Consider the following 15,708-nt stretch of genomic DNA (forward strand, 5'->3'; position numbering starts at 1 on the left):
TTGTCACCGATTCTGTTCATAATTTTTATGGACAGAATTTCTAGGTGTAGCCAAGTGGTGGATGGCCTTCACTTCAGTAGTCTCAGGATCTCATCTCTGCTTTTTACAGATGATGTTGGCTTCATCAGGTGATGGCCTAGGAACGGTTTGCAGCCGAGTGTGAAGCGGTGGGAATGAGAATCAGCACCTCCAAATCTGAGGCCAGAAAAGGGTGGGGTGCTCACTCCGGATCAGGGATGAGACCCTGCCCCCAAGTGGAGGAGTTTAAGTATCTCGGGGGTTTGTTCACGAGTGATGGGAGAAGGGAGCGGGAGATCGACAGACGGATTGGTGCAGCGGCTGTAGTGATGCAGACGCCATACCGGTCTGTTGTGGTGAAGAGAGAGCTGAGTGTAAAAGCGAAGCTTTCAATTTACCGGTCGATCTACGCTCCTACCCTCACCTATGGTCACGAGTTGTGGGTAGTGACCAAAAGAATGAGATCGTGAATACAAGCAGTGGAAATGGGCTTCCTCCGAAGTGTGGCTGGCCTCTCCCTTAGAGATAGGGTGAGAAGTTCGGCCATTCGGGAAGGGTCAGAGTAGAGACGCTGCTCCTCCACATCAAAAGGAGCCAGTTGAGGCATCTGACAAGGATGCTTCTTGGGCGCCTCCTGGGCGAGGTTTTCCGGGCATGTCCCACCGGGAGGAAGCCCCGGGGCAGACCCAGGACACACCGGGGCTGTGAACATGCTTTTTAATGCATTTAAGTAGACATTTTAATTAGAAAATCTATAGAGCTTGACATGCTTTTCAAAATGGCTTCACTTAGCCATTACAGAAACTGCAATGAGGCATTGCCTGAGACATTGCTACTTGGTCAACACTTGCCTCACTTGTATTTATATAAGCTTTCTTTATTCTGTCCATTTTTAAGGGTTTGCAATGGGCATTTGTGTCTCTGCATCTATACTGCTCTCATTTTCATAATCTATTTGCTTCATTTTTGCAGAGAATTATATTTGCTACATCTCTGCACTCTGACTCTCCCAAGCTGAAGACTCAGTAAAATGTTACTGATCAAGTCACAACATAAACAGGGATTTTATTTATGTATTTCTTTTCTCTAAGTTAGCCATAACTCAGATTTTATATATAAATATATATAATTACATCTATCTAGATAGGTATAGGTATAGATTTGTGTGTGTGTGTGTGTGTGTGTGTGTGTGTGTGTGTGTGTGTGTGTGTGTGTGTGTGTGTGTGTGTGTGTGTGTGTGTGTGTGTGTGTGTGTTGAGAGGGTGAGACGTGTCAGAGATCCTGAGTTGGGCTGATGAATTTAAAAATGGCATTATATTCATACTGAAAATCCCTCAGGAATGCTGTTCATAGTCTTCACAATGTTCATAGTCTGAACAATGTTAGGCCCTAAAACAGGTGGACTACTCAGTGTCAGCCCAACAATGACACTTTATTTTATCTCGACTGTAATGTTTATCAATCGATGCCTGACAAAGCTCCATACCAAAAAGTCTTTCATCCATGAAAAATTGTAACATTTTGAAACCATTATTACTTTGCCTAGTCCCAAAAAAACCCAAGCTGATCAGTTCAGGCTTCACCTATAAACGGGAAAACAAAAAAATTGGGTGACCAAACCCACTAAATTTGAACTTTACATTTTGATGTTAATTAATGTCCATGCAAGATTTTGCAACCAGTTAGTGACCATATTTGGCAGATAAGCTGAATGCACGGAGATGCATACAGTTATGATCAAAAGTTGCATACACAGATCAAGGGCATGAATATCATAAAGAATTTGGACTTTTAATCTTTTTTTTGTTTTGTTTTGTTTAATTGTTGTTGTTTTGTTTATTTCAGGATAGTCATTGTAAAGCATACACCTTTACTGACTTTAAAAAGCACAGACCGGGTGGTCAAGTCTGAATTTATTTTTGGATTTTTGCTAATCTGTACAGGGTCAAAATAATACATACATGCACTTAAATCTTTTAATAAGTAATTTTAATAATTGGTTCTACAGTATCTTTTACCAATGACTTTAATTTGTCATCAGTGAGCATCTTGGATTTACAGAAGTTGAGAAGTTCTCTTGTAGCAAAACAACAGCAGATTCAAAGGTCATTAGTTTAAACAACTGTTCATAAATATAAGTTATTCTGATGCGTACATTTAAAAGGTCTGAAAGAAGACCCAAACTGTCACCCTCAGATGAGAGTAAATTAGTTAAGACATCTCGGAACCACCCAGGAACCATCAATGCTCGAGCCTGGCATGAATTGGAAACTGTTGGAAACCCAGTGTCACTGTCCACAGGGAGTTTTACTTTACTAAGACAGTGTACCACTGTACCAGTGGTAGAACAATTTGCTGTTGGCTTTGTTTCCCTTCCACCCGGACTCCTCTGTGCACAATATCTCTCTCTCTCTCTTTACCAGTCATAGTCCCTATGTACAGTCCCTACTCTTACATTGACATTCTTGCTTTTTCTTCTCTCTCGCTGCCTCCTAAACCACCTTCCCCCTTACCTCTTCTTTCACTTTCAGTCAACAGTATCACACTTTCCACCATATCCTGTTGGTCAATAGGGTCCAGTTTGGAAATCTCATTCTTAATTATCCGCAAGTTTGATTTGGCAAAGATCTTGTTAATGTCAGCTATCAAGTATGGTGGTGGTACTTTAATGCTCTGTGGCTGTCTTGCTGATATGATACTGAGAGATTGTGAATAGAATTTAATGAGGAAAGAAATGTTCAACTTCACCTCAAATCAACAGCTAAATAGTTAAAACCTGGACACATTTGTGTGTTCCACCAGGAAAATGATCCCAAACACAAATAGCTAGTTTTGGAATGGATGAAGCAGTCTAACACTAAACCTCTGGAATGGCCTTCTCGAAGCCCCAACTCAAACCCCATTGAAAATGTGTGCACTGCACTTAAAAGTAGCTAGTGATTGCTTGTGTTGGGACACTTGTTAGTCAAAGCAGTTACACTCTTAAGTGGATGAGAAAATGCAGTTTTTGTCACTTCCACATTGTTCATTGAGCCCTGGAGATGGCCAATAACAGCAGGAATCTAAGATAAAAATTTTTTTATCTTGTGTGATCTTGGTTCATGGTATTTTAAAATGCATCTTTGCTCTAGTTTTCTATTATTTTGTTATTATATTGACTTGCTTGATTCTACATCGCACACATCACATTTAAAAGCTTCACTACAGGCAAAGTTAAAAGAAAATGACCTACTTTCTGAGACTGATGATGCTTGATGTTAAAAATCTTAAAGGAAATGTCACGCTCATTTGTGACAGCTGAACCTTTGAAGGCCACAGTGGCTTCGTCAGTGCCTCACTGGACATCATGATTGATTTAAGGGTCAGTGAGTCCAATACATTTCATCTGAGCTGATCTCTGAAGAACTGATGTGATCTTAATTGAGTCTGTTACATCTTCCCAGGAAAAGAGAAGGAAGGGACAAATACACAGGCCTCAGAGGTATAAGGAACATCACAGAGATAATTGATGCTCACAGTATTACATTGTTCCCTTCTGGTTCCAAACAACAGCACTGTTGTTTGACTATATCCAATTTGTTAAAATGTTGCAGTAGCATGACAACTGATGTATTTGATACCTGTATGTATGTATGTAACTATTGTGATACACAATATATTATATAATTACAAGTACACAAAGTCATCAGCTTGGTCTAGAACAGATACAGAGGTATGATAACAAGGTTCTGCAACTCTGTTCATAGAAAAACCTTTCGTGGTTTAAATATGCCAGATCTTTTTAATAAAGTAGTTTTCCTGTACACCCCTGGACCGCTTTCAGCACATCTGCTTTTTTTTTTTTTAGATCACTTCACAGAATTTCCACATGTACAGTTTCATCACAGGCCTTACACATGAGTAGAGAGCAAAACATCAACCTCTATGTATGTCAGGTCAACCCTGCCTTCATGTCCAGAATGAACACTGGTGAATGCCAAACATGAGAACAGGAGTTTTCAGTGCTAGAGTCCATAGTGTTTAAAGCGGAAGACAGTGTTCAAGTTACAGATGCAGTTAGTGTCCTTTTTTTTAAAAAAATTTTGCATTATACCAGCTCAGGGTGCCAGTGCTGACTTTTCACTGTCTCTGTGTGAGGAAGAACTTTGCAGCAAACAAATCATGGTGTGATATAGGCTATGATGCCATAGTGCCTTTATAAACCAGCAAGTTGTCAGGGGTACAGGAGAAGGTCCCACCATGTAAATTTCTGTTGCACTGATGTGACACAATTTGGGGGAGCAGCGGGGCACATAGTTGGATTAAATTTGGATACTAAGTGAAGAAATAGTTAGTAACTTCAGTAATGTTCAATGAATCTACTTCAGTTCCTCTAGTGAATGATTATGTTTTTTAGTTTGTATTATAGCGCATCCTCCACTCACTCTGAAAATAGTGCATTATTTCTGGGAATGTATTTCTCTCTTCCTGAATGGGAATGACAGTATCTGCATCACTGGAGTGTTATCATTCTTGAACTTCTCTACATTTGCTACTGGTCATAGGCAGTATATTGTTATAGACTTACATGCTATCTGTCCTAAATAAACTTTAATACGATTTACAAAGGCTTTAATGACACCCTAACTTTCCCTGTGCCACCATGTTTTAATTTTGTGTGAAATGTTTCCTACTTTTTTGAATAGACTGCAATCAAATTTAGTCCAGATTTGCATTTTGCTATCACAATGACTTGTAATCAACCCCATATCAATCGGAAGTATTGTTAAATGCTTTCATTTAGGGTATAAGCAGATCAAGTATATTTTCATTTGCCCTAACTCTCCTGTCTTTAATCAGTAAATATTAATATGCTAACAAGCTAAATATAGATGGTGAACATAATTCCTGTCTCCCACTTCCATCTCATGTAAATTAATATGACTTAAACTAATTTGACAACAAATCCTTCATCCTCAAAGCAAAGATAGACCATGTTTATTGTTTCTGGTTGCTATCTACCGTGAATGGTAATACCGGTACAATGGTAGTTAATCATCCACTTGCCCAGGGGCTATACAAGCCCCTTTTCTTCTTTCTGAAATAAGAAATACATGAAGGAATAGTTCTCACATCTTACTAACATCAGCAGTTATCACTGGATTTGTTGAATACTGAGTTAAACCTAGTAGTGAACAAAGATCTGAAACGCCAGATTGAGGAAGAATAAGGAAACTGGTATGAACTTACTTCTAGTTGTGGCTTCTGTAGAGAATCGCTCCATCCGGAGTCTGGAGGAAGAACGGACAAGTGCTCTGACACCAGCCGTAGGGCTACTGTTTATTTCAGATCCGAGAGAGGTGAAGAAGTGTCCTGCTGGCACCGTGCAGTCGTCCTTGCCGTACATAACGCAGGTGCAGGACGGGCTTTTAGTGTGTAACTGTCACCATCTGCGCACGTGAGAGGCACAGGGACGTGGATTGCTGACTGCGGACACTCTCTGTTCCTTTACTTGACGATGACTCTGCAGGCTGGTGCGCTCTGCTACTGCACTCTTTTTGTTTTACTTTAGCAAATAAACCAAAGATCGAATGCACTAAATTCCTTCTTTCGTGCGTAATAGCCGCGCGGTAAGGCTACGGTGACGCGTTTTGCCTTTCATCATTGAGAGCGGGGCAAGTTTTCAAAGGCACCGATGAGCTACTGTCGGAGTGAGACTTTGGCATCTGAGGGTACCTGTTGGAATTAAAAATATATATATACAAACGTTACTTTAAAGGGAAACTGGATCGGTCCGTGTTCAGTGGATTTTTTGCGCCTTGGTGACCCTCTTGTGGTGTGGTATGACGGTGGAAACGATGTTTTCATGCAATACGAGTGCCATAAAGGACTGGAGCTACTTTCTGTCTCAGATATTGCCTTTGATGAATAAAACTACAGCCTCCGCTTTGTCGATGGTCAACATCGACAAGGCGGAGGCTGTGACGACCACTGTGGTGACATCCTTGCAGCCGGACGGCGCCATGAGCGCGAGTAATCCCCCTATCGACTCCAACCATACCTCGGGCATGGAGCACGTCTTTCAGTACTCGTACTCGGAGAGTGACCTGCTGTACACGGACTATCGGACACCGGAGAGAGATCCCATGCCTCTTCCCAAAGCGGTGCTCTATCTGGTCATGGCAGCGCTGGTAGTAGTGGCAGTGGCGTATGCGATAGTTGGACACCTGGTCAAAGATGTGGTGAATGACTTCGTCGGTATGTGGCACCTACTGTGCTTATATGTGTGTGTTGAGTGTACATTCAGTGCCAATGGGTTTACTATAAAGAGCGTAAAGCATGGAAAGGTGGTAAAAACGTTCATGTGTAATATCATTAGGGGAGACCGGGGATAGTTGTAACATTTTTCACATTTCTGTCTGTAAATTGGAGCTCTTTTAAGGTAGTGGATTCAAAATGTAATGCAAAGTATTTACATGTCTCTGCTATTAAATAGTGCAGCTATTTTCTCTGCAGCACAATTACCCATTGCCTGGTATGGCCTCAAACACAAAGAGTGAAATGTTACAATTAACCCCATAGTCTGGGTTAGTTGTAACATATCCTGGGGTGAAATCTAACACAATGAAATAAGGGTACTGACAAAATATTAACATGTAATCTTTGTTTATTCAACACATGAATGCACTTACATCCATTTATGTAGCTGTGTGTGTGTGTGTGTGTGTGTGTGTGTGTGTGTGTGTGTGTGTGTGTGTGTGTGTGTGTGTGTGTGTGTGTGTGACAGAATGCAGAAATCTAACTTTGAACATATTCCAACCCCCCAAAAAAGACAAATTATAAAATTTTCTGAAACTGAATATTTCATTAATTTTGGCTCAGTGGGCATTATAACCTACAACTCTTGCACCAATTTTGAACATAACAATGAAGCTGAAAAAATGTAGTTGTTCACCAGCATCGCAATTCCATTACTTTTTATCATGGCTTACCTTGGTGTGGTTTGCAGAGTGCTTCAGAAAGATGAGGAAATCTGTTTCTTGCACCCATCCTGATTTATTTCCACTACCAGTACTTCCTACTGGTCCATCTCTGACACAGAGGTCTGCATAATGTATGTGTGGGAACACAAACAGTGAAGTAATTGTGTTGCCAATGGCATTAACCGCATATACAAATGCGACCAGTGAACCTCTCTCTGCTGATGTCGTTGCCCCAACTTGTTTAATATAAGTTAAAGTAATAGTGTGGCAAGTTGTAACATCTGCATTATTGTTACAACTAACCCAGACTGTTGCTGTTACAACTGACCCAGACTCCTATAGCCATGAACTAGCTAACATTACAGCCAACGGCTAAAACATTAGCACTAAAGACCTACACAGAATATATCCCCATAGACATACAAATAACATAATTTGAGTTTGATGAGTTTAGCTGCAAAGCAGATAATGCTATTAGAAATTGAAATAAAGTAGAAAAACTTACTTTTTGGCATACAAATTACTTTTTTTCGTGTTAAATTGTCTGTGTTTGACGAAATGTGCTGATTTTTCACATGTGATAGCAGAACTGAGTTGGGCATGCACAGGATGAGTCACATCATTTGAAACTTAGCCCTGATTGGAGAAATTGGAAGTGTTACAACTGACCCACGTTACAACTATCCCCGGTCTCCCCTACATGAATTTGTAAAAATAAATAAGTAAATAAATAAATAAGTGAGACTAAATTATCTCTAAATGTCAGTAAGACCACTAGAAGCCTTAAAGGACTGTCCCTTGAGCCCCCTTTGAGAGTCACTTTTCCTTATTCTAGAAGAACTGCTGCTTGAAAGTGACACAGCAGCGCAGAAGAATCAAAATATCTTAAGGAATGCATGAAGGAAGTGACTTGGGGACTACCTGAAATAGCAAAAGCAACATTGTTTATTAAAGGAATATCTACAGGAGCTTTAGTGAGAGCACCCCCCGACACACACACACACACACACACACACACACACACACACACACACACACACACACACACACACACACACACACCCCAACCCCCCAAAAACAAAAAATCCTAAATGTTTGTAATGCAGATGTACAGTAGCTCTGCTCTCCTAGCCATTGACCTTGTGGAGGACAAACCACTGTCTGACAACTCAAAGCTGCTGTTTTTTTGTTTTTTTTTTCTATTTTTGAGGAGCTTCCTGTGACTGATACATAATATATGAAAGAATGAAACAATGAGTCTATTTTTAGGGCACAGACACTCAGTGCTGTCTTGATCTGATAGTCAGCTTCTTCCATTAAATTGTTTAAAGAAAAATGCACTTAGTAACTAAGTGATCAGGACAGAGGAGGATATTAATCAAGCAGCAATAGGGGGCCCTAAGGGGAGTATAAAACACACACACACGCACACACAAGTGTGTGTGTGTGTGTGTATATATATATATATATATATATATATATATATATATATATATATATATATATATATATATATATATAAAAACACCCAGCACGCCCCTGCGGGCGGTTTATCCTTCAAGCTCGGGTCCTCTGCCAGAGGCCTGGGAGCTTGAGGGTCCTGCGCAGTATCTTAGCTGTTCCCAGGACTGCGCTCTTCTGGACAGAGATCTCCGATGTTGTTCCTGGGATCTGCTGGAGCCACTCGCCTAGCTTGGGAGTCACCGCACCTAGTGCTCCGATTACCACGGGGACCACCGTTACCTTCACCCTCCACATCCTCTCGAGCTCTTCTCTGAGCCCTTGGTATTTCTCCAGCTTCTCGTGTTCCTTCTTCCTGATATTGCTGTCATTCGGAACCGCTACATCGATCACTACGGCCATCTTCTTCTGTTTGTCTACCACCACTATGTCCGGTTGGTTAGCCACCACCATTTTGTCCGTCTGTATCTGGAAGTCCCACAGGATCTTAGCTCGGTCATTCTCCACCACCCTTGGGGGCATCTCCCATTTTGACCTCGGGACTTCCAGGTTATACTCGGCACAGATGTTCCTGTACACTATGCCGGCCACTTGGTTATGGCGTTCCATGTATGCCTTGCCTGCTAGCATCTTGCACCCTGCTGTTATGTGCTGGATTGTCTCTGGGGCATCTTTACACAGCCTGCACCTGGGGTCTTGCCTGGTGTGATAGACCCCAGCCTCTATGGATCTTGTGCTCAGAGCTTGTTCTTGTGCTGCCATGATTAGTGCCTCTGTGCTGTCTTTTCAGTCTAGCCACTGGTAGGATTTCTGGATATCAGCCACCTCCTCTATCTGCCGGTGGTACATACCGTGCAGGGGCCTGTCCTTCCATGATGACATATATATATATATATATATATATATATATATATATATATATATATATATATATATATATATATATATATATATATATATATATATATATATTTGGCCTGGGTATGTATGGCTAGTGAAGCTGAACTCAGCTTCCAAAAAAATCTGAATAATCACAGTTAATTCATGATTTAATGTCTGTGTACAGTTCCTAGGGCCAGATAGTTTGGGTAGCTTTATTTCCATTAACTAATGAAGTCATAATTTAAAAACAGCATATAAAAATTATTTATGATATAATCTGGATATTATTTCTTTCATAATCTGAATGCTAACATAATTATAATATTAACAATAATATGTATCGAAAACCTTTGACTTTTGGGTTAAGCGTGTATGCTTAATTTCTTTCATTAATATGGTAATATTTCTTCTAGAAAAATGAGCACAACTACTCTTTTCTTCTGATAATTTGTCTTGCTGTAAGGAAAATAGTTTGCAAATGTATATTAAATTCATATCTATACACTATAGCTATCACTTTCTTTTGTCACAACACAAAACATGCATCACCATATATTACTATTTTTATGTACTTTTTGTTCTGGTATTTCCCATCACAAATAAAACAGGTATTATTCAACATTTATCACTTTTTTCTTTGCATCCTTTGTATGCATTTTAAGTGTCACGAATTATACTCAGTAGTACAGCAGAACTGTACTGGTCTTCAGCACCACAGTGGCCATGTTGGTGTGTTTTCATTACCTTTTATTATACCTGTTGTGTTCATATGATTTCTGTCTTTATCATTTCATAACACTCAGAAGGTAGTGTGCGCCAAATCTTACACATTTGTTCTGTTGCTCACTGTTTGCAGGTGGAGGCAGGTCGATTGTTGGGGAAGGTGACGGTACAGACACCAGTGAACCAGGTAAAAAAAATGTCCACATGGGTCACACGCTGCAGCACTTAGATTTGCCACAGAGACACGCTGCCCCTCCTCTCTGTCTCCTTCACCTCACCTGAACTGTTCACCTTCACATGAACATTCAAACTGACACACGTGCACTAACACAAACAGAGTGTTTGGCCTCCTGGGTATTTTGCTGAGGTGTAAATGTGGAGAATCTGTGTTGTGCAGACATTTTCCTTCTCACCACAGGAAGGTTAAAAAGACTACAAAGCCTCACAGATGCTCTCAAATTTGTCCCATTTCACATCAAGCCCATCATAGCATGCAATTACCTGTTCCACGGACAGCACAGCTCTTGTCCAGAGTCAAGGAGGAATGTCAAATTTGTTCTCTCTTTTTTTTTAACTAAAGCTCCAGATTTGCAAATTTGCCTGGAGAAGCGCACATTTTAAATGCTTTTTCATATTAGTATGGTAGAGTCCAGCTTGGTAAAAAAAAAGAAGAAGAGTCTTTTATGCTTTTGTAGCTAGCAGAGGCAGTGATACCTGCTCTCCATCGGTAAAGTTCATGTATTACTCTGCGTATTTAGTTTCAGAATGGTGTTTCAAATTGTAAATTGTTAAATGTGTTCTTCATTAAGCACATGGCTTTACCCCTGACTTCAGTAAATAAGTACTTAGCTGTCAATCTCTTGTTAAAAACTCGTCGTTGTGCATCAGTCTTACTTTTTTTAATATGACATCTTTTGGTGCTAGCAAGCACACCAGCACCAAAAAAAATAAAAAATGGTGGGTTAGTGATATTGGGCTAGCTAATATAAAATGTGTGCTACCTGGTGGCTAGCTAAAGAACATAAAAACAGCTACAGAGCATAAAAACAATTCAGGAATTGAATTGAAAAATTGAATTGAAAATTCAAATTTAACGGGAACATTTAGGATGAGCGTTAAATTGCTCTCAAAAAAAGTGCATATTGAGGGTCATGAGCAGAGATAAACACCATCATATAAGATAAGCATTAAGAAGCCTACAAAAACACACTAGAATTTAATCAAGAGAACATTTAAGATGCTGTGGGGTTTGGATTACTCACTATGAAAAAGATTTAATCCTTAGTTTAATGACTACACTAAAATCTTAGTCAAGCTGACAGACTCTTTTCTGAAGTGTTCAAATATTTGCTGTTATGCTATGAGCTGTAGTGTACACTATGGGTTTTTATTCAATCTTTGCTTAAAGACATGCTGCACACAAATTTTGATTGTGAAGTCACATTCTTACTGACTAGTGACTTGTGATTGATACCAGGTTAGTCAATGAGCTACAGATATTTCTCCATGGTATGACCAAGATTTATAAAACATATTTAATGTTTTATTCAGAATGCCCCAAAATTCACCATGTGGTGGTTTTAGGATAAAATGAAGGTTTAAAGCACTCCTGCTTGTGACTTTATTTTTCTGACCTGGAAGCTACGTCCATATTTTATACCGTCTCTGGTTCACTTTTGAGAATTCAAATACATTTCACTTACTTTGTCAGGTTTTAGTTGTCTGACATTTCAGCAGTTAATAGTACATAGTATGATGGGTTAAATTTGCATTTTCAAATTACAAACAAAAGTAACCCATTAAATAAAAGTTTTCCAATAAAAGACTTTTTAATGGAAAATGCATCAAAATAGTAAAGGTCTTGTTGAATTTCAATATATAATCAAGATAATATTTACAAGGCCAAAAGGTCTTTTTTTTTTCTACAAGTCTCACACAACTTGATTCACAAGCTTGAACACGACAACTCAATAAAGAGAGGGAAATGTCTTAAAAATATGAAATAAATATTTCCTCTCCTGTGATAAAACTTGTCTCTAGAGCTCCATCAGTCGAGATTTGACTCAAAGAAACATACTTTACAGTATCTGTATTCCTCTTCTCAGGTTCATGACACTCTGAAGTCTCCTTTCTACAGTTCCACATCTCTGCTCAGCTGGGATTTAAAGTGATGATGTATATCATGCTAAAACACTTTTATCTAACCACATATTGCGATGGATGCAGGATGGAGGTTTCAGTATCATTTGTGCAAATTCTTTGACATATGAATAGGAGGAGCTGGGGATAGATCCACTGACCTGATTGGTAGATGACCCACTCTACCACCTGGTCCACAGCTACCCTGCTGGCTGCTAAAAATGCAGGGCTTCCAAATAACACCTAAACTGCATCAGTTCAAAAATAGGCTTAGAATTTATTGATGATCAGATCAGATGAATCTAAATGTGAATTTTTAGTGTAGCATGCTGTTGGCTCACTTTCAGTTTTTCTCTGTCACTTTGCAGCAGAGTCTGAAATGCATGATTTAACAGGGGAATCTATGGGTCTGAGGAATCCCGCCCTGCCTTCTTTCTGTTCCTCACACTCACGACTGTCAGCTATAATCTCAGATCCTAATCTGACAGAACAATGATTGATGGGTTCCAATTCAAAAAGGCTCCACCACACATGATGGGGCTGCTGTGCAGTAGACATCTACCCCCAGAAACAATTTTATGGTGCTTTGCCTCTAATGGAATTACAGAGGCTGAACCCATCACGACTTTTTGTTAGATGAAGTTTACAGCCTTGTTCAGTGCACATTATAAATGCTCAGCATGCTTGTTTTTGCCCCGTTGCAGAATGTATGGGTCTGCAGTTTATGCTTCCCTTCCACAAAGCATCATCTGTGATGGTTTATCATAAACTAACCATGGCATGAAAAGTGCTTATTAGCTTCACTTACATGGAGAGTTCAAGTTTCACACCTCTTCCTGTGAAATTCCTGAAATTGGGTTTTGAAATTACAATAATAAACACAGCTGTATTTCCAGGATTATTTAAGTGGGATGACATACAGCAAGCCGTGGGGAGGGGATAGCAATTTGAGGTTGGAATTTGGGGATGGGTCAAGGAAATAAACTACCTAAAAAATGAAAATGAAAGACCTTGTGAGTTTTTATTGTTAACATTGAAGTGTCAGATTGAATAAACTCACCTTGAAGGGTAAAGGACTTAAGGAATGGTAGGTGGTTAGGCATAAGAGTGGGAATTATTTAACACTTAGCTTAGGAAAATTATTATGATATTATGTTGATTAATATATTCTAATTACATCCAAGAAAGTTTGTGTAAGGGTCTGTAAAAAACAACCATTGATATAAAGTATACCCGATGCATCTGTGGCTTGTAGAACCACCTTTAGCAATATTAACTTCCATCTCTCACATCATTGTAGGGGAATTTTGGTCTGCTCTTCTTCACAGCGTTGCTTCACTTCGTTGAGCTTGTTTTTACACGACTCTCTTGAGGTCCCACCTCTTTCTGTCCCTTTTCTTTATCTTTTCCTCTTATTCCTTCTCTTTTTTGCCTCCCCTTTCTTTTTCTAACCTGTCACTTCTCCCCATTTGCTCCAACCTTGTATGACGCCACAGATACTAATGTGAATAATAAAAGAAAGAGAAAAGGGAAAAGACTTAGAAGAGAAGCCTGTAGAGAGCCTATAGACCTCCTCTTGGCAAAGCAAATGTGTATGCCACAGCAGGCCATTAAGACCATGATTCTGCTTGCTAAAACTGCCAGACATAAGAGGTTTATTAAAACAAACAAAGAAAAAAACAGAGAATATGTTTATATTGAAAGGTTAGTATACATTTTTTAACTGAGTATTTATCTTTTATTTGTATTTAGTTAATTGCAATTCTGAGCTTTTTTTTGGCTTGCAAAGAGATTATATTCGGGAACTGGGTATATTTTTTAGATTCTCTTACTGTGTGCTCAATTAATTCATGGATCTTCCAGGAATAGTGGTGATTGAAGGGATTGTTCAGTAGGCGGTGGTTTTGCATGTGAACATTATCTTCTTCGGGGAATGTTAGGTCAGTAGCCTAAGTGACAGTATGACGTACTAACAAGTACAAGTGAGCCAATTTGAAAAATGCTGAAAATATTACCTGAAGTTAGATCAGTAAGATCCCTAATCCTTCCTTGTAGTACAGGTATCTGCTTTGAACTGATGCCTATCAAAGCAACACTATGACTGTCTCTATTTCAGACTGGGTGTTTGGCTCTCGCCGTGCTGCCAACCGCAACAAGACCGAGGTTAACTCAATCACCAACACCATGAATGAGATGAGTGAGAGGCCCCCGCTGGTGGAAATGAGCTACATATCCCTGAACCACACCAACCATCTGAGCTCCAACAGACAGGAGGAGGTAGTGGTCACCATAGATGAGACACTACAGCAGCAACCTCCAAACACTCCCTCTGGGACTTAACTGCAACCTTCTGATCTTCACTGAGAGAAATCAAGCAGCATCTTTGCTTGCTTTTTGTGTTAAAGTGGATTTACAAGTCTGACACAAATGGAAGCTTTATCCACTGTTTCTTCACCTGCAGGTGGCTGTGTAATGTTGGGCCAGAAGGTACTTGGAGGCATGAGATGCTGATGTTTGTATGTGACTTGATTCTTTTTGGCTGAAATGACAGATGAGGGCAGCTACAGCTTGTTTGGACAAGCAGCCGGAGAGACAACTGTTATTTTTTCATGCTTAGTCCTCATCGTGCCAACCCTTTTATTTCTCTAAGTTACCCCTCATCCATTTAAAATGAAAACACCAATGCAAACAATATTTAATCGCTCTAGATATACAACACATGGTGGTCAGTGCTTATTGTAACATTTCTGATAGCAAAGTGAAAAACTTCACCCTCATGAGAACAGTTAGATTAACACTTTTGTCATTTTCGCTGAGGCTGCGAGATGAGGTTTTGCATAATCTATATAAATTTGTATCTCTTTCTATATGATGATACTGTAATTACCAAAGGCAAGTCTATCCCTAAAGATTAAATAAAATCATTTGGTAGTTTCATGGTATTAGCTTGATGTAAGAGGAAACAAGTGCTAAGTCACCTTCAAGAGCTCTGATTATACCTGCTGTCAACTCTCAAAAAATGTGCATTGCTTTTAATGTCATTATTGGTTACATGTCACATGGAATGGCTTTTGTCAAAGCCTTTGTTTACCTTTATTACCTCACTGTTAAGGGCTACATACTGCTGCTGATGACACTGCTCACAGACACAAATAATGGGGCTTATTTCTCCTTTGCATGTGGTCCTTATCCTCTGCACACATGGATCTACTATAAACAGTATCTTTGAAGGGTCTGTTCTACCTGAAAGTACTGATGTTAGAACTCCAATTTTCTCTCTCATTTATAATAGGTTTGAATAAAAGGTTCGAGGAACAGGCGTCTGGTTCACATCAACAAGATCTTAGTTTGTCCCTTCCCCAATCTGCAAGACTTTTTTTTTAAGAGTCTTGTTCCTCAAATATGTTAATCACACTGATCTGTGAGTGTAAAAGTGGAAAACAGTCTGCAAAAGAAAGCAATAAAGCAAACAAACAAATAAAAACCCATGCTCTTTCATTTTTTACCATGCTGTTAATCGCTG

General features: G+C 39.5%; 1 protein-coding gene across 1 annotated transcript; it reads left to right on the top strand.

Annotated features, from left to right (window-relative positions):
• The first annotated feature begins 5,543 nt into the window (after positions 1-5,543).
• On the top strand, positions 5,544-15,524 carry LOC146649447 (uncharacterized). The gene is made up of 3 exons (XM_085387492.1): positions 5,544-6,255; positions 10,180-10,233; positions 14,302-15,524. The coding sequence occupies exons 1-3, from the start codon at positions 5,841-5,843 to the stop codon at positions 14,523-14,525; spliced, it is 693 nt and encodes a 230-aa protein (XP_085243618.1). The 5' UTR covers positions 5,544-5,840; the 3' UTR covers positions 14,526-15,524.
• Positions 15,525-15,708: the final 184 nt, after the last annotated feature.

This window comes from Rhamphochromis longiceps, linkage group LG17 (genome assembly GCF_057381845.1).
Source record: "Rhamphochromis longiceps isolate RC_006_pf linkage group LG17, R_longiceps_female_GT1.1, whole genome shotgun sequence".
Classification (NCBI taxonomy): domain Eukaryota; kingdom Metazoa; phylum Chordata; class Actinopteri; order Cichliformes; family Cichlidae; genus Rhamphochromis; species Rhamphochromis longiceps.